The sequence below is a fragment of the Telopea speciosissima genome, chromosome 9 (genome assembly GCF_018873765.1).
Source record: "Telopea speciosissima isolate NSW1024214 ecotype Mountain lineage chromosome 9, Tspe_v1, whole genome shotgun sequence".
In the NCBI taxonomy this organism is placed as follows: domain Eukaryota; kingdom Viridiplantae; phylum Streptophyta; class Magnoliopsida; order Proteales; family Proteaceae; genus Telopea; species Telopea speciosissima.
The window spans coordinates 61,212,636-61,232,871 of NC_057924.1; the positions used below are offsets into that span (position 1 = coordinate 61,212,636).

The 20,236-nt window shown below is 36.3% G+C and overlaps 1 protein-coding gene and 3 non-coding genes across 5 annotated transcripts; 3 read left to right on the forward strand and 1 right to left on the reverse strand.

The window, feature by feature from the left end:
• The first annotated feature begins 529 nt into the window (after positions 1–529).
• On the forward strand, positions 530–678 carry TRNAY-GUA. The gene is made up of 2 exons: positions 530–566; positions 643–678. It is a non-coding gene; the product is annotated as a tRNA-Tyr (tRNA).
• A 3,561-nt stretch (positions 679–4,239) lies between these two features.
• Positions 4,240–19,621, reverse strand: LOC122641151. Of its 2 annotated transcripts, XM_043834486.1 has the most exons (3): positions 19,230–19,621; positions 18,629–19,127; positions 4,240–4,255 (listed from the first exon to the last, which is right to left on the reverse strand). In XM_043834486.1, exons 1-2 carry the CDS (start codon positions 19,523–19,525, stop codon positions 18,641–18,643), a joined length of 783 nt encoding a protein of 260 aa, XP_043690421.1. In that variant the 5' UTR covers positions 19,526–19,621; the 3' UTR covers positions 4,240–4,255; positions 18,629–18,640. The 2 variants fall into 2 exon arrangements, with proteins under 2 accessions (XP_043690421.1, XP_043690420.1); XM_043834485.1 differs by lacking the exon at positions 4,240–4,255 and having other exon boundaries at positions 18,237–19,127.
• On the forward strand, positions 5,495–5,644 carry TRNAY-GUA. Its single transcript has 2 exons — positions 5,495–5,531; positions 5,609–5,644. It is a non-coding gene; the product is annotated as a tRNA-Tyr (tRNA).
• Positions 12,056–12,142, forward strand: TRNAY-GUA. The gene is given in 2 exon segments: positions 12,056–12,092; positions 12,107–12,142. It is a non-coding gene; the product is annotated as a tRNA-Tyr (tRNA).
• Positions 19,622–20,236: the final 615 nt, after the last annotated feature.

Below are 20,236 nucleotides of genomic sequence, written 5' to 3' on the forward strand. Positions count from 1 at the left end.
CGGTGTATAAGGATCTTACCTTCCTCTCTCCTCCGCCTCCCTTTATATGGCATTGCCCCTCTTCTCCTTCCTTAGGGTTACGTATTCTTCAAGTTAAGCGGGGGATTCGATTGAGAACCGTAATCCGAATTTATCAGTGTTGTCAGTGATTGTGTTATTAACAGGTCACGTGTAGAGTTCCTTGTGCATACTTCAAGCGTGAGGCTATGATTAGGTGTCAGCTTATGGGTCCGCCACACATATGTTCATAACTTTGGAGGTCAGATATGTATCACACCTTAATTTTCTTTAAATGTTGTGTTTTGGGACACTAGTTATTCAAAGTCTTCTGGCTGCACCGTCAAGTGTCATACATCATCTCCCTCCCCTCCTTGACATATGAGTTTCCCTTTCCCCCCATGCTAACCATGCTGCGTCTCCTCCTGTGCTTCAATTCGTTTTAACGTTTCTATTCCATGTTGGGAGTGCGGCGCTCCCCACTTAGTCTTATATTAGTTATAAAAATATTTGTCTCAATTTTATCATACAACGGACCTTAGCTCAGTTGGTAGAGCGGAGGACGGTAGTTGGTAAACCAAGTAGATAAATCCTTGGGGGTAGGATTATCTTGACTCAAGAAAGTGAGATTTGGTGAAAACGGGAATCCTTAGGTCGCTGGTTCGAATCCGGCAGGTCAGAATTTTTTTTTTTTTAATTTATACTCAAACTAGTCTCCGCAGGTCCGAGGCCTTACCCAAATGATGACACTCCTCCATCTTAAATCCAAAAAAACTAAAAACTCTCTACAATAAATTTCAATCCAATTGAGAATTTATTTTTTTTCTCTTTTAATGGAGGGATGCGGTAATGGAAATGTAAATCTTTGAGATTTTGTTGAAATTTACAAAATGATGACCCAATGGACTATAATTTTGATCATAGGCACCTCTTGTGTGGCTCATAAAATATAATTTGGATTCTCTACTGCCGAACTATCCGGCAGGATCGTGCTACCTAGACATTGCGAGGCACGCAATAACCGCCTTACCTCCACTTGGGTAAGGCGGTCATTGCACGTCTTGCCGTGTCTAAGCAACACGATCCTGTCGGGCAGCTCAGCAGTAGAGGATCTAAATCGGGATGTCAAACTGTTAGTTTGAGTTAGTTTTTGCATATCCCGGATCACTCGAACCAAACCTTTAATGTATTCGGACTACGAAAATCAAACTGAAATTGATAACAAAAGGCATATTAGCAGCGGGGTTTGATCCTATCTGCCAAAAAATATTAAGCCCCATCCAACAAAAGGCATGGTAGGGGTAGGTATTACAATAGTATAGCAAATGCCTATCTTGTATGTCCATGCAAGTGTATTAATACTTTAAATGATATTGTACACTCTCCCAACTTTGAGTGAATGCTTGATATTAAAGTATGAATATATGTCTCAAGGACAAGTATTAGACGAATATCATCCATAAACATATAATGCTGCTAAAAGATTGAAACAGTAGCAAAAAACACAATATGGCTTCCATGAAAATTAATCAAATGGTTTGATATTATTAGTACTTGGTGAAGAGAAACCAAGAAAAAAAATATATATGGATCAAGCTTTAATTAAGCAATGATCTCTCTCTCTCTCTCCAACAAAACCTCATGGTGCTTTCTTTTAAGAAAAAGAAAATAAATAATAAAATTAAAGAGAAAAAAAAAAAAAACAAAGGAAGAAGAAGAAGAAAGAAATAAAATCCATAACGTTTTTAAGAGTTTAACAGCCTCAGTTTTGTTCCCATAGCCCTCCTAGATAAACTATAGGCTAACAACATCACTAGATTGTTTCTTAATTATAATTGAACCAAATGGTTCAATAAAATAGTTTGGCCAAAAGTTTCGTGTATGGCTGTGTATGTGCACGGCCACCATTAAATACACTGAAACAAGTAATGAAAGCACCCCCGTCCCCTATAGTAATAAGTCGATCGATGGGTGTATTTAATGCAAGCCGTGTATATGCACAGTTGCACATGAATCCATTCTCCAAACAATTTATATCAAACCACACATGAAAACATGCATGTCACCTTAGTATTACCTCTTGGTACACTAGTTTGTCAAACTTATTGTTATGGGAAAATAATGGCCGCACCATCGAGTGTCATACATCCTCTCACACTCTCCTCCTTGGCATTTAAGTTTTCCGTGTATGTGAACCATGTTGATTGTTGTGTTCACACCATGGAAGAAGAATTCGGTTGAAACCTGTCGAAACCATCGAGTTAACTCGGTTTCGCAGGTTTTCGAGACAAGTTGAAGGATAATTTTAAAAAATCCAGGGTTTCAACCAGTTTCGATCGAGATGTTGGTAATTTCGCAAGTTTCAACACTCATGCCCATCGAAACTTGGAAAAACTTGACTCGAAACCAGTATAGATACTTAAGTAAATGTTTTGTATTTGTATTTCATTTACTTAAGATATTATTCATAAATAAGCAAATACCCTTTATTTGAATCCAATAAAAATAGTTAAAAATTCAAATTCCAAAAGAAAAAAAAAAATCAAACCCTAGTTCAAGAACAAAAACTAGATTTTCGATGGTAGGTGCACTTTTCAACTTTCCAACGCTGGGTTTTTCTCAAATCTAAAAATTTCATAAATATTAATATAGTAAAACATTTTTAAAACCCAAAAGTGAGGTGATGTCTAAAAAAAAAATTTCATGCAGAACGATTTTGACAGCGTTTGCGCACACCTAATTAAGTTTGACCGGTACGTAACTCCTTCGATATAAACCAAATTTAAGCAATCTTGGACTTGTTGGAAAGCTATCAAAACAAAACTTTCTAACAAATCCAAGATTGCTTATATCTGATTTATATTGAAGGTGTTATGTTCCGGTCAAACCTTATTCAATACCATGTCCAAGAACAATATACATTATCAAACTTAGATCAAAACCATAAGTATTATTTTTAGTGTTCTCTATGTGAAACTAATGCATAGATAAGATTTAAAATGTCAAAAATAGGTAGCACAACAAGAATCAGGGCAAAAAAAAACTTCTGGGCCTCGAAACCAATGTTCGAGTTAGCATGGAGAAAGTTTCAGGTTTCGACCGAGATATGGTCGAAATCGAGACGAACTCAATTTCTTGCTGGTCGAAACCCGAGTTTTAGAACCTTGTTCCACATCATAGTTAGTAAGCACGTGTATTAATTGTCGTATCCGACCATATAATTCAATAATCCGACTCCTACCGTATTCTATGAGATAGCTTAATTTTGTACGTGACTCTTAAGAATAGCCATATTAAGTGTTGTATTAATACATATTTATGTGTTAAAATTAATTTTAAAAAAAAAAAAAAAACTAAAATCTAAAACCTAAAAACCCAAAAATCGGTGAGAAAACTCCCAACACCCGTAGACTCTCATTCTATTGCATAAAAAAAAAACAAAAAAGACTCGTTCTAGGCTTCTAGCAAACCATTTACTCTAAGGGTGTCAATTGGGACGGTTCCCGGTATTTGGGACGGGACGGGACGGTATCGGTACCGGTATCAAAAGTGCCAATCTCAGTACCGTCCCATTTAGTTAACAGGACCAAACCTAGATCCTAGTCCCGATTACTAGCGGGACGGGACGGTACCGGTTCTTAAACGGTTCTAGGCACTGTAGAAAAAAAGAGAAGTTTAATTGTTTCTAACAAGGCAGGTTTATTAGTGTTGTAGAATTTTTTCACTATCATGAAATCTAAGTTATCTACTGCTTTTTATAAAGCAACTTAAATTATGAAATCATAGTTTTACTTCTTCAAACTCCCTAAGATCACATGTAATAAGTTTCTCATTTTTTTAAATCTAGAGAAGTCCAACAAAATGGAAGTATCCTGTTGTGTTTCCTCTTTGATTATCCCAAACAAAACTCTATTTATCGCACGTGTCACATGGAAGTATGGTACAAAGTACAAAGTGCAAAAAGGAAGAACCTGGTAGATGTAGTTGATCGAGGGAAGAGGGAGTAGCACTATAGCAGGTTATGTGAGGAGAGACTTCAAGCTATGACTGTTGACCTGTTGTTCCTCTTCGTATTCAAAAGGCAATTACTGAAACCCTAATGAGTCGTAATTCTTATACCCTCTCTTTCTTTTCTTTTTTTTTAAAAAGGTTCTTATATACTCTTTATTTTTAGACGGTATTAGTAGTTTCGGTACCATCCGATACCTAATTGGTATTTTGGTACTGGTACCGTTGGGAATCCTGTCCCAAAACCGTCCTGTCCCATTTATCATTCGGTACCAAAATCAGATACCAGTACCGTCCCATTTACTAATGGGACGGTCTGGTACCGGGTTTAAGCGGGATGGTATTGGGATGGTTCCCAGTTCCGGTCCCAAATTGACACCCTTCTACTCTCAAGTACTCTGGCTCTAGTTCATATCCATCAATTCCAGGTATCTTTAATCTCTCTCTCTCTCTCTCTCTCTCTCTCTTACACACACACACACACACAGAAGAAGAAGAAAGGAATTACCCTGCACCATGAATCGAAAACAATTAATACAAATTTAAAAAAAAAACCCTAGTTTGTGAAGAATTGCAGATCTATATAAATCTTATCAACCGCTTGTGACCTTATTAGTCTAGAATTTACACGGATTCCATTTGTCTTCAACCGCTTCCGCTGCTCAACTTTGTTAGAGAGTTCTTTGTGTTTGCACATAATTGTTCTAAATAAAGCCCTGGATTCTCTCTATATATTTTTTAACAGTTACAAAGAGTCAGAATCCATAAAGATGTGAGTTCATTTTTTAACTTATATTGTGATAAAGCAATGTCTTGGTATATAATGATCCGTATGGGATCAAAGTCATGGTGGCCCTCCACGGGCTCCACAAATTAAATCTGTAGTCCATTGGATCTCAAGAAAAGGGTTTTACAGTTAGGGTTTAGGGAGCAATGATAACAAAGCTTGTAAGAAAACTAATCCCTCGATTTTCCTAAATCTATACCCAAATTGGTATATTTTTGTATTTTATTAAGGTAATAAAATTCTATGCTAATGTTTTCTTCGTTTATTGATTATAAATGGTTATGTGGTGCAATTGTTTAATAGTTTTGGTGGCCAGTTGAGTGTTAGTCTTAATGAATAGGTATCAAAAGAATGAATTATCATAGTTTTTAAAGAAACTTTCAAGATTTTTTTTTATTTGGATACCCATATTTTTGCTCTAGTACTATTTCAGAGCAATCATATTAAAACACGTATTAAAAACATACCATATCATTGTCGTACACTGCCAGATTTTTTAAAACAAACCATTACCATGTGGGCCGATTACTTACTGTCCATATGTGTTCTCGTATTATTGTCATACCCAAACTTATTAACTGTTGGCCACACCTGTCCGTGGCCCCCAATTCGTTCGACGTTTCTATTCCATGTTGGGAGTGTGGCGCTCCCCCTTACTCTTATATTAGTTATAATAATATTTATCTCGATTTTATAATATATCCAACCTTAGCTCAGTTGGTAGAGCGGAGGACTGTACTTGGTAAACCAAGTAGATAAATCCTGGGGAGTAGGATTATCTTGACTCAAAGAAAGTGAGATTTGGTGAAAACAGGAATCCTTAGGTCGCTGGTTCGAATCCGGCAGGTTGGATTTTTTTTTCTTTTAATTTATAATCAAACTAGAGTCCCCAGGTCCCCAGGCCTTACCCAAATGATGACACTCCTCCATCTGAAACCCAAAAAAAAAAAAACCTCTCTACAATAAATTTCAATCCAATTGAGAAATTTTTTTTTTTCTCTTTTAATGGAAGGATGCAAAATCTTTGAGAATTTATTGAAATTTACAAAATGATGACCCAATGAACTATAATTTTGATCATAGACACCACTTGTGAGGCTCATAAAATAGGGATGTCAAACGGTCAGTTTGAGTCAATTTTTGCATATTCCGAGTCACTCAAACCCAACCTTTAATGTATTCGGACTACAAAAATCAAACTAAAATCGATTACATTGTTGTTGGTTTCTTTTAAGAATGTCTTATTGGTCTATTATGGGTTTGGTCTCAATTTTTCATATTAATAATAAAGTGTAACAAAAACTGTTAGATTCTTTTTTTTTCGGTTTTATTGGGGGTTTTTCAAATTTTTATTAGTTTACTCGGTTTCGATCCAAATGGTGGGGGTCAGTCTGGTTGTTTTTGGTCTCTTAGCAATTTCTAAAAACCATAACCATTCTCAAACTGCTGCCTTGGTCAACCAAATCCAAGTCTAAGTTGTACTATGTTTCACTACTAAGAGCGGGGGTGAATCAATAGTTGTCAAATTTCTCCCCAAAAGAGTCGCACTTGACGGTCACCAAACTCAATCATACAGACACACACACACTGCCAAGAGCTTAAATGAATCAATCAAAACACCACTGGTTGGGGCATTCCATTGGCCAGCTATAGTTTGTATGTACATCTACTTACCATCAAGATTAGTTAGGTCTACATAAAGTGACATACCCACTCTGCACACACCACAACACTTCAAAAAATACAAATAACCAATCCATAACGCACAAATATATGTCGTTCGGCAATAAACCTAAGTCCATGGTGCAATACTCATATTAGGTTTCGTATTTGCACAAAACTCTCCAACACTACAACTACAGTTATGGCTTCGGTCCTTGATAGTACAAAGACGAAAGACAAGCACCCCAATCACTCACAGACCCAATTATTAATACCTAATTTCTACTATGATTTTTACAAACATCTTATGAACAACAACTCAAAAAGCTATTAAAATGAAGATAGCAATGTAAAATGGAAATCCCCACATTGATCAATTAGGTATATACATCATGCTTCTACCTATCTTAAGATCTACAAATGAAAGAAAGAAAAGATACCACCGTGCATGGTTTTATGAAGGACAAATGTCAAATTCACCCAAAAGCGTATCAGACACATCAATAACCACCGGAGCATATCACCTACCATACAAAGGCCATACAAAATTAAGGAAACGTCCATGGGCTATTGTAAGTATCGGATCAAACTAAGAGGGGGGGTGAATCAGTTTCCCCTTTTTCGTTTCTTGTAAACAACTCGGTCGCTTACAGTCTCACCTCGCATCACCAGAATGTGGCCAGGTCTACCAAGACTGTAAACCCACTCTGCAAAACAAGGATTAGTCTCCAACAAAAAATACAGCAGACAACAAGACAAGATTTACGTGGTTCACCTCACAGTATGTGAAGGCTACGTCCACAGAGCAATACCCCTCGGGGTTTCGTATATGCCCAATACTCAACTCAAAAATACAGTAAGCCGCCCCTACGGCCAAGATACCCCTTACCCTGCTTCAACATCTCACCTCAGTGAGGGCAAGGACCTCAATCCCAATAAGATAATGGCCTTAGCCTTACAATCAATCAACCCAAATAAACAGATTCAATCACAAACCCCACCCACAACAGATTACACTCTAGGTTCTACCCAATACATTCAAGAACAGGAACTAAACCTAGAACAGAGAAGTTTGTGATCACGTTTACCTTCTCAAAGGCAAACCTCCAACTACAAGTGAGTGTTGTGAGATCTTCAATAGCACGAATCAAGCACTCGAATCCATCGCCAACATCAGATCGAAGCTCTCAGATGATCTCTTTCGCGCCTTTGCTCTCGAACCACGCCAGAACGATGGAACTTTACTTCTCTACGATTTCCTTCTTCTCTAGGGTTCTAAAAAAGTGCGTTTTCGGTCATATTAAGCGAATATATATACTTTCCAATAATGACAACATTGCCACGAGCACTAACAGCTATAAACCCGCTAAACGTATGCAAAATCATCCCGAAAGCATCCAGAAACATTCCCAGCTTATTTCTAACGCTCCAACTCATCCCAACACCATCATCAATGCACTGTTGCCAAAAATGACAACACATACAAAGACTCCAATGGCTCCTATTTGAAAGGTTTTGTAGCGGCAAGTCAAAATTCAACTCTGCAAACCACCTTGCCCAACTGGTTGAGAGGACTGGAATTTCATGAGCTATTTCTTTCAAAGTTAGGAGATTTTTTTAAATTAAAGATCATATACAAAGATGAATAGAGAAAGTTTTTCATCTCCCATTATGGAAAGAGAATATATTCATTAGCATTATGTGATCCTATGATGGACTCTTGGGAAAATGAGTTTCATATCATTAACTTGCATGAAGAGCAGATTTAACCCAACCCTTCTCCCCTCCCCCATCCCCCTGAAAAAAAAAAAAAAAGGAAAATAATCTATACTTATAGTATCCAACCCAAAGAATTATCATTCCTCTTTTCCTTACAGCATTTTATTAATTAATCATACGGTAAATTGTATTTAGGCTGAAATTTGACATATTAGCAGAGGGGTTTGACCCTATCACCCAGAAAATATTAAGGCCCATCCAACAAAAGGCATGGTAGGTATTACATTAGTATAGTAAAGTGGACTTTCTAGGTTGGCCACCCAAAAAACTATTTATTAATTGACAAGTAATGACTCATTTTTCTAGCTTGTCAAACTAAAGCATTATATCATTCTACCCACAAAAAAAAAAAAAAAAAAAAAACTAAAGCATTATCATATAATCAAAATAACAATAATAATATTAATAGGATTATTTTTTCAAACATCACAAGACATGTATTATGCCATGTGGATAGATAATATGTACATTTTGACCGTTGGATAAAAAGGACATGGTCTAGATTAACCACTTGTTAAATTTTAGTGTTTAATTCAGTCAAATACCTACCTTGTATTGGTATTCCATATATGTCCATGCATGTGTACTAATACTCTAAATGATACAGTGCACTCTCTCAACATTGAGTGAATGCTTGATATTAAAGTATGAATACATGTCTCAAGGACAAGTATTAGACTAATATGATCCATAAACATTTCACCAAAAAAAAAAATGATCCATAAACAGATAATGCTGCTAAAAGATTGAAAGAGTAGCAAAAAACACAATATGGCTTCCATGAAAATTAATCAAATATATGGTTTGAGATTATTAGTACCTGGAGAAGAGAAACCAAGAAAAAAAAATATATGGATCAGGCTTTAATTAAGCAATGATTTCTCTCTCTCTCTCTCTCTCCAACAAAACCTCATGGTGCCTTTATATTAAGAGAAAGAAAAAAAATAGCATCCATAACACTTTTAAGAGTTTATCAGCCTCATTTTTTCTGCCATAGCCCTCCTAGATGGGCTAACAACATCACTAGATTGTTTCTTAATTACAATTGAATCAAATGATTCAATAAAATAGTTTGGCCAAAAGTTTCGTGTATGGCCGTGTATGTGCACAACCACCAATAAATACACTGAATCAAGTAATGGAAGGAGACTAGATCGTGTCCATGTACAAGTACCGTCCAAGGCCCTCCAATTTTTTTTTTAATCAAAAGGAAAAATTTATTTATATATAGAAAGCCATGGAAAAACTCTTGGCCAACATCAAAGAAGGATTTACAATAAAAGGGGGCCCTCCAATTCCACTCACATGGAATTTACTCCTCCTGTGGGTTCCACAGTGGATTCCATGTGAGTGGCGCAGGAGAGCCTTGCATGGTACTTGTACAAGGACACGATCTATGCTCTAATGCAAACACCCCCGTCCCCTATAATAATAAGTCAATTGGTGTATTTAATGCAAGCTGTGTATATGCACAGTTGCACATGAATCCATTCCCCAAACAGTTTATATCAAATAACACATGAAAACATGCACGTCACCTTTTAGTATTACCTCTTGGTATACTAAGTTTGTCAAAGATATTGTCATGGAAAAATAATGGTTGTACCGTCAAGTGTCATACATCCTCTCACTCTCCTCCTTGGCATATAAGCTTTCCTTGTATGTAAACCATGCTGATTGCTGTGTCCACACCCATGCCTTGTTCCAATTTGTTCAACATTTCTATTCCAAGTTGGGAGTGTAGTGTGGCGCTCCCCCTTACTCTTATAATAGTTATAAATATATTTGTCTCTACTGAACGACCTTTGGTCAGTTGGTAAACCGGAGGCCTATACTTGGAAACCAAGTAGTTAAGTCCCTGGAGGTCCCTGGTTCGAGGCGGCTCTTGTGTGGCTCATAAAATAGGGACATTGTTGTTGGTTTCTTTTAAGAATCTATTATGGGTCTGATCTCAAATTTTTCATAGTAATAATAAGTGTAACAAAAACTATCAGATTCTATCGCTTTTTTTTTCCCCATATTTATTAGTTTACTCGGTTTCGATCCAAATGGTAGGGGTCAATCGGGTTGATTGTGGTCTGTTAGCAATTTCTAAACCCATAACCATTCTAAAACTGTTGCCTTGGTCAACCATATCCAAATCTAAATTGTACTAGGCTTCATGACTAAGAGAGAGGTGAATCAATAGTTGTCAAATTTCTTCCCAAAACAATTTTATTGACGGCCACCAAACTCAATCACATAGTCTCATACTGCCAAGAGCTAAAATGAATTAATCAAAACACCATTGGTTGGGGGTATCCCATTGGCCAGTTAAAGTTTGTGTGTATTACCTACTATCAAGATTGGTTAGACCTACCTAAAATAACGCATCCACTCTGCATACACCATAATACTTCAAAGAATACAAATAATCAATCCATGACAGATAAATATATATGGTTCAAGTTTAAGTCCACGATGTAATACTCATTTTGGGTTTCGTATTTGTACAATATTCTCCAACACTACAATTACAGTTATGACTTCGGTCTTTAATAGTACAAAGACGAAGGGCAACAACCTCAATCACTCATAACTCCAATTTTAAGTAACCTAATGTTTACTAGGATTTTTTACAAACACTTTATAAGCAACAACTCAAAAGACTATTACAATGAAAATAGCAATGTAAAATGGAAATCTTCAATCCTCATAATGATCGACTAGGTGTATATTCCATACAATAACATAACCTAAGATTTACAAATGAAAGAAAGGGAAGATGCCATCGTGCATAGATTCATGAAGGAAACTTGCTGAAGAAAACCCAAAAGCCTATCAGACACATCACTAACTACCAAAGCACATCGTGTACCATACCAAGGTTATACAAAATTATAGAAATATCCAAGGACCATAAAACCACTAAACATATGCAAAATCATCCTGAAAACATTTTCAGCTCATCTCTAATGCTCCAACTAATCTCAACATAATTACCAATGTACTGTTACCAACAATGCCAACACATACACCTCGAACATACTAAACACTATCAAACTATTTCACAAACCCAACAGTCTATACTCAATGAGATTAAAAGATTCATGAGAAACACATTCGACTAGAAAAACTTTTAGTTGCATATAAACGTAATTTTCCTATGCAAATTAAGGCTACGTTACGTATGCAATCTAGGTCGTTTCTTTTAATGAAATAAAAACTTCATTAATTGAAAAGGTATTCACAAACATTATCTTCTATAGATATGGACAGTTTACTTAGTCGAGCTTTAATTGCACAAACAAGAGCTATTAAAATTATCTCTCTACTTTATTTAATCAAATTAACAGCCCCAAAAAGCTTTAATCAAAAAAGAAACATCCCAAAGTAATCAAGTCTATCCCAAGGCCAATTTTCCTTAGTACCCTAAGAGAGTGAAATAGCCGGTTGTTCGCAGTCCGTCCATACTGTTAGATCACTCCATCCAAATTCCTTAGCTCGGCGTACCCCCTTGAAGTATTCCTTGCAACTCGGCTTCTTGTGATGACCCTACACCAAAGTTATCCATAGTTATCATAATAAACAGCGAACTAGAAAGAAAAAAAATTTGGCACCACCCAGCCGTGCCAAAAGCTGAATCATAGCTACCATCACAGATGATGAGATGCTTCACCCCCTCAATTAACTTGTAAGAGGAAAATGATGATCGCATCGTGTCATACATCCTCTCACATTCTCCTCTTTAACATATGAGCTGCCCCTGTTTGTGAATCATACTGGTAGTGTGGCGCTGCTTCTTACTATTATATCAATTATAATCTCTACATCATCATACATCCGACCTTAGCTCAGTTGGTAGAGCGGAGGACTGTAGTTGCTAAACAGATTATCCTTAGGTCGCTGGTTCGAATCCGGCAGGTCGGATTTTTAGATTTTTTGTTTTTGTGAACACGTCAACATTCTCTTGCAAGTTCTCTATCTCCAATGAATTTCAATTCCATTGAGGATTTCTTTTTCCTAATGGAGGGATGCTGTAATGGAAATATAAATCTTTGAGAATTTGTTGATAGTTACAAAATGATGAACCAACCGATTATAATTTTGATTAGAGATAAATCATGTGCATGGTTCAAGGAATTAGTATCGGATTGGTCAAATCGGCGATTGTAGAGGCTGATTTGTATCGGTATCAGTAGAGACTGATATCGATTCTTGACCGATACAATATCGATCTAGGGGTACTAGCCAAGGATAAAAACAAAAATAAAATAATACCAATCCCAAAAACGATTTTTATTGAAATTTAAGGGTAAAATTGTCTGATACATGCCTATCTAGATCCGTATCAGCTCGAGACCGATACGAATCCCAATACAAATTACTAAAACCTTGCTCCTGTGTGTTCATAAAGAAGACCATCAAATAGGGGTGTTAAACGATCGGTTTGAGTCAATTTTCAAGTTTTTTGCATATCCCGGGTCATTGAAACTAGACCATAGTTAGCAAAAATGTGTTTTAAACACGTCTCCGGTTTTTACTGTTTTAAATGTATTTTGCCATTTGTTTCCTAAACATACGGGAAAATACTCCAAACAACAAACATTTCCGTTTTATACATATGAGCTACAAACCGAAACATCTGACGAAAAGGATTTCTAAAGCGATGACTCCCAACTCAATCTGAACATGCATCATTCAGAGAGTGTTAAATGTGTTTTGTCGTTTGTTTCCTAAACATACGGGAAAAAACTCCAAACAACAAGCATTTCCATTTTAAAAATGTTTCCCTTTTTTTGACGTTTTATAAGATCTTAGACTTGTTGAACAATGGGTTACTTAACTAACCATATCTCTCTCTCTACCAATCTCTGATCTTCCTATTTCTTTCGTCAACTTAACACTAAATTGAAGGGCTATGTTTCTCATACTATTACCTTTATCTCGTGTGCAATGCATGGACCCCAAAAGTGAGCTACAAACCGATACATCTGATGAAAAGGATTTCTAAAGCGATGACTCCCAACTCGATCGAGCGTGCATCATTGCGGGAGTGTTTAATGTGTTTTGTCGTTTGTTTCTAAACATACGGAAAAACTCCAAACAACAAACATTTCGTTTTAAACATGTTTTCCTTTTTTGACGTTTATAAGATCTTAGACTTATTGAACAATAGGTTACTTAACTAACCATATCTCTCTCTACCAATCTCTGATCTTCCTGTTTCTTTCGTCAACTTAATGTTAAATTGAAGGGCTATGCTTCTCATACTATCACCTTTAACTCGTATGCAATGCATGGACCCCAAAAGTGAGCTACAAACCGATACATCTGATGAAAAGGATTTCTAAAGCGATGACTCCCAACTCGATCTGAACATGCATCATTATGAGAGTGTGTTAGTTGTGTTGACAACAATAAATAACATCATAACCAAACCCCATTGTTCTATAGGACTTTGGACTTTTTTTTTTTTTTTTAATGGTATATAAATATGGAATTTTATTTTTTGATGATACTAGATGATATTTCTTGGAAGTTGGAACTAATAATGGGTTTTGAAGTACATATGCATTAATGTTGGATGTTATAGTTGTTTTGGAACATTAGATACAATAATAATTCCTCAATTTATATGATTATACTGCTGTTTTTTTGTCCCATTTTTTTTTGAAATTGTTTAAAACTCGTACTATTTGTTTGACCGTACCATTAGGAGTTTTACACCGTTTAGAACCCCTACCATCCATTTTCATTTTTTTGGCCGTTCCCATTTTTGCTAACCTATACAATCTTGTCTCAATTTCTCATAGTAATAATAAGTGTAACAAAAACTATCAGATTATATCAGTTTTATTAGAGTTTTTTATTTTCTTTTTTTATCAGTTTACCCGGTTTTGATCCAAACAGTAGTCCGGTTGATTTTAGTCTTCAGCAATTTCTAAAAACCAAAACCATTCTCAAACTGCTGCCTTGGTCAACCAGATCCAAGTCCACACTCAATGAGATAAAAAGATGCATGAGAAACACATTCAACTGGAAAAATAAAGTTGCATATGTTAATGCGAATTATGGCTGTGTTAGGCATGCATTCTTGGTCGATTTCACATTCTGAGATGATAAAAACGGTACAACTGTTTACATGAATAAGAGGGCTGAAGGATAGAGCATTGGACTTCCTCTAGATACAGCTTGGAAGGAGTTAAAAATTTTCTTTTGTTATCACAAACACAAGAACAGAAACTTCTATGCAGAAAAATAATCAGCAGAGTTCCATCTTTAAACTCCTGATACCTGTCATACAATATTCAAATCTGCTATTTTTGAAAGACCAAGCTGCAGTTGGATCAATAGTCACTCTGTAAAGTAGGACATACATTATACAAAATAATCAGACAGACCACAGCCGGCAGAGAAGAGGCTACCTAGGAAACTGAGCTCAAAACTGGCTCATTGAAACATATTGGGTAGGGAGGGTATAGGGTTCAGTCTAACACCATGCTAAGGAGATATAAGTAGTATCTTTTGTATGGAGGAAGGAAAATTATAAATTGGAACCTTTAAACAAGGTTCAAATCTGCAACAGTCAAGGATTAACAATTGAGCTCCATTCACATTAAAAGGGAAAAACAATTGAGCTCCATCACAAATCATAGTCCCAAATCCACATATGAGATTACAAAAATGATAATAAATGAACAAATATGCATTTTTAGTCCATCCTGGAACCCATCAAAGTTCAACCTAATCCATCTGATTTGGGGGAACAAGATAAATTCCCCTTCAGGTTCTTATTCAATCTTGCATTTGATCAGGGAAAACATTGGAATTGAAGCTCTTTAATAGTGTCAGATATGTAAGTATATTTCCGATATGATCCAGATTACCACTGAACATATTTAGTGGAAGGAAAAAACACCATGGAGGTTATCCTATGTATACAATTATGGTTTGCAAACACAGAGTGGGAGAATCAGAATTTTGAAGTATAGGGGAACTTCAATCAAAGTGGATACCCAAATTTATTCCTTCAAGGAGGTTATGGGCCACTGCAAGAACTTTATTTGACAACAATGGTTTACAGAAAGAGGCCCGGGTAGGTTTTGCATTGGTAAGAGATAGAGAAGTCAATATCAGGAAAAGGGTAAGAACTTCATTTACAAAAACCAATATCTATCAAAAACGAACACGGAAGAGGTGGCTTCTCATAAGCATTCAGAAGAAATAAGCTAATGCATGTGAATCACCACTAGACAATGAATTCCTACATGAATAAATTTTTTATACCCAATAAGATTATATACGTTGGAAAATAATGAAGGGCTCTCAATGATCTTAGACTTCAATTTTCCAGCTCACTAGCAAAGGTAGGGTGGTTCAACACAGTTTTAGATGTACCCTTAAAACTAGGCTCCCTTACAGCCCTAAAAAGGACAACTTAATGGAATCTATCATCTAACCATAGACAAGGTCATCAATAAATATAAAAGTGTTAGCTTTGCACCTAGAAATCCTAAACATAATACATGGATTAGTCATCAGTTACCTCTCTGAACAAGTCAATTACTACCACCAAACTACCTAATTGCCACAGAAAGAACAGTCCCAAGCATAAGCAATAGCCTATATTAGATACCTAAACAGCTAAGCTCATATATGCTTCGCTAGTTATGTCAGGTATTCCATCTCTTCTTCTTTCTTGCAAGCCCATCCAATTCTCATCCTACCCTCCCTGTCAATGCAAAGTATTCTTCTGCGTGTTAGCCAATCATCATTCCAATTCAATCCTTTGCCCTGACCATCACATCTGCACCTTGAATTCTTAAATGAAATAGTACACATGGACTCAAATATACAAGATGATGTTGGAGAAGAACCCCTGATGGAAGAATGCAAGCAGCAACCAAATAAATGGAGCGAAGAAATAAAGTGCCAAACTGCACTTTCTTGCAAGCAGTTTTGTGTTTTCTTTCCTTTTTCTTTTTCTTTTTCATAAATGTTTTGGTCTATGTGCCTACATTGGAACCGTCTTGTGGCACTTTAATGTCAAGTTGTAGGGTTCCTCTTTTTTCTTTTTTTTTTTTTTTTTGGGTTGGGGGTAAAAGTGTAAAACAGTTTTAAATGTGGATGAGTCATCAGGGAGCGAGTTAGAAGATTCCTTTGCTTTTTGTAACTAGTCAATTACGGCTGCATATCAAAAGGTCCATTACCCAGTGCGGGTCCTGCCTATGTGGGGTCCAGTCCTAAGAGGGATGAGTTTAGAGACGGTCCTAATCCTCTGTTATTTTTTCACTAAGCGGCCACTCTCAAGACTAGAACCCTGGCATTTACCCCTTATTTCTAGTCATAAGGGGTAGTTTGGATTTTATACTGTCATTACTCCTATATTCTCCTTTTGTTTTCTGTTGAAAGCGTCTTTTTTTTTTTAATCACAGCATACACATCTACTGACCAGCCACTTTTTCCATCAGACCATCCCACAACCTTAATATCAGCATGCTATTCACAGAGTTCTGTTGGCATTGTAGAACTCCATTAACATTTATGAGCACCATTAAACCCATCAACCCACTTCTCATCTGAACCTAAACAGAACCTAAAATTGCATCATTTTCCAACCATATTCTACTAGGACTCCTACAGTCAGCAAAACAGCAGCTTATCTCTCTCCTAATCCACTTAGCAATTTCAAACTTTCAGACCTGCTCCATGTCTACTCACTTTTTCTGACACATAATATTGTGAGATATATAATTATAAATCAATGAGAAAAATATTATTCTGTCTTCAACATGCTCAATTAAGTTGATGAGTTTGCAAGACTATTGCACGAGTTCCCTCCCAATTACGTCCAACCTCTCCACAAACAGGAGTTACTCCACTCAAATATAAAATAATATAAGCCTACTTCAATCTAAAGTTGGATTTTTCTTGTACAAAGTGAAGGCTATTCCATTAACAGTTGGATGCCAATTGAAGAGGAAATGGGTGTTGCAGTGGAAGGTTAACAAAAACAACTATCAAATACTAGGATCAATCTTTTGAGTTCTGTTGATCCTGTGATATTGCTAGGTCACTAAAATTATTAGCAGGAGATTCAAGTCTGATATAGAACAAAAAATTATGTTGGAGTATACAAGCAACTCTAAGCAAGCCCACCAAATAACAGTCACACCCTCAAAATTAAGTAATAAGTATTTTGAAGTATACAAGTGACTCTAAGCAAGCCACCAAGAACAATCCCACCCATATAATAAAACATCCAGAAACATGCTACAAAATCAGAAATTCCATGATCCTATGTCAAAAACAATGGGTTAAGAGGGTAAGCGATGTTCCAATCAACCACAACAAAAAGGAAAAAAATGCGTATTAACTAAATTTCCTTTGGACAACTCTGAAATCTAAAAAATATAAAATGCACCAACTACCCAAGAAAATGGACATCCACATATTTGTCAATTCTCCAGTTTGATTACAATAGAACATCCAATTTGTTGGCAATTCTCTCACTGCAACTTCTAATTTCAAAAGGAAAGAAACGGCTAGATTTCTAGATTAGCAACTATGAATTTTGGTCAAATTAGAATGTGCACCTGTTGTACAACAAATCCTACCCTAGTTTAATTACAAAATTTAGTTAGTCCCTGTTTTCGGTTGATGAACAAGGGGCTATTTTTACATCATTCATGGGCAAATGTGCATCTCTACAAGGAGCGCAATGATTGATAGAAAAATGATCTGCAGACCATCAAAAGCTAAGTTTCTGAGATGGAAAATGTACTCAATTCAAATATCCCACTTCTCTTTACATAAACAAATTAAAGACATTGATTGCAAACTCAAAAAAGACTTGTTATTGTCCCAGATCTATCCCAGAGCCTGTCCTGAAAATTAATCAAATGAAATGTTTCAACAACATTATATGTCAAAAGCCATTTTTGTGCCTAATTACCATAACAGATACCACAATATCAATAAACATTGCAAATTCCAAAATAACCACGAAAGGATAATCATGTAGACCTGGAAAATCTATGCTTTCTTATTCATCTTGAATCTTCAAATATATAAAGTAGAATCCCTTTCACCTCCCTACTGAAAGCAAAGCAGCAGTGTGAAATCATGAAGAAGCTTATTTTTAAGTTTGACAACATATATGACTAGAGGATATAGAAAAGATTTTCAATGAGTGCTAACAAAATATGCCTATAGATGCACATCCGAACTGTAAAAACTCAACAAATATGCACCCACTTCTTGTAGATTCTCCACAATACAAGAACATGAATGCTCCAACATCCCTGCCTATGTACATTAGCTTGGTTCCTAACTACTAATGAGCTGTATAAGAGCATATGATACATGAAGTATGAAGCAGACATAAAATACAGGATAACGAGTATACTTAACAATCCGCTGCTGTTATGAACACGTAACCAACCCATCTTGCATAAGCAAATACCCTTCACTACACAAGGTATTCCTCACTGCCCGATAAAACTCCAACCATGCTGACGAGTATGCTTCTGTTGGCCCCCATAAGAATGTCGGATTGGGGCTAGCCGGGATGGCAGAAACCAAATCCAATACCGATGCAGCCGGTCTCAATGGCTGTGGGAAATTAAAAGCCAAATTGTCGACTTTGTGCTCGTAAATTTTCCCATTCCTGTCCAATTTATACCTCGAAGTCCCCTGAAATTGCCCTTCTGCCTCCCACGGAACCCTGGGAACACCTCTCAAGTTCCATCTGATTAGTATAACGTTCTCAGAAGGCTGCCATATCCTATAAACCTCAAGCGAAATTTCCCGAAACAGAATTCGGCTATGGAAACGCAAGGCCCAGAAGATCAATTTGTAGTTGTCGATTCCGGTGAAGGTGTTCAATGGGTCCATGAACGTTATATCATCTCTGAAACAACAAAATCCAATAAATACAATCTCTCAGAAATCGGCAAAGAGCCCTAACCTTAGAATTGAGGTCCTTGGAGAAAAGGAATGATAAAAAAAAAACCTGTAGATGTCGTAATTGAGGTCCTTGGAGAAAATTAAAGGCAAGTCTTCTCTGAGAGTCCTCACAGCAAGGCCGAGATTAACGTAGAAATCGTCCTTCTGCTTATCCTGTGCAATAGGGAGATCCTTATCCTGCGCACGGCGAATGGGTGGGGTTTCGAGTTTGGTGAGAGGGGAGGAAGAGAGGAGAGGAGGTGAAGGAGTGGGTTTTGTCAGAGAAGTTTGGTGAATGAGATTTTCTTTGGATTTGGCTTGAACGAGCAGAGAAGGAGAGAGATTTGAGAGAAGAAACGCCATTTCCAACAGCTGCTTTCGAGTCAGCTTTTCATGGCAGAGAGAGAGGGAGAGGTAGAAAGGGGAGCTGATAGGTGGCTTTGTGTTCAAATGAGATTCTCACTCTATATGGGTGGCTTTGAACGGCTCTCTGAGTTCAAGTGCTTTCCCTTTTTAATAAAACTGTTTCTCAATTATTACCAAAAATAAAAATAAAAAACAATTTCTCTATTTTGTGAATTGTATACATAAATATAAAATTTTACATGTTGAAAAAATTTCTAATGTATGTTTCCATATAAAAGAAAATTAAAAAAAAAAACAAAACATTGTAACATTTTTCAAGATTTAAAATTTTACATCTAAAATTTTATTAATTTTACACCAAAACAAACAGAATTGTAAGAAAAAAAAACCTTCTTTTGGATCAACAAAGCACATTGGTGATTGTAGCTTCACCAACAGTTATTTTTTGTCACAAGAATTAACATTTTGCTTATTGATCAGATGAATTGACTAGTTCAAGGTTCAAATTTAATGAGTTCATTATTTTTCCTTCAAGCACAAATTAAACAATATAAAAACATTATCCTAACATGTAATGACATTGAACTAGACTAAAATAAAACATATGATCAAAAGATGCAATGAACAAATTGTGTACAATGTGTGAATACCGATCACACTATGTCCCCATTTGATTGCAAGGGAAATCAAGGGAAGGGAAGTAAAATC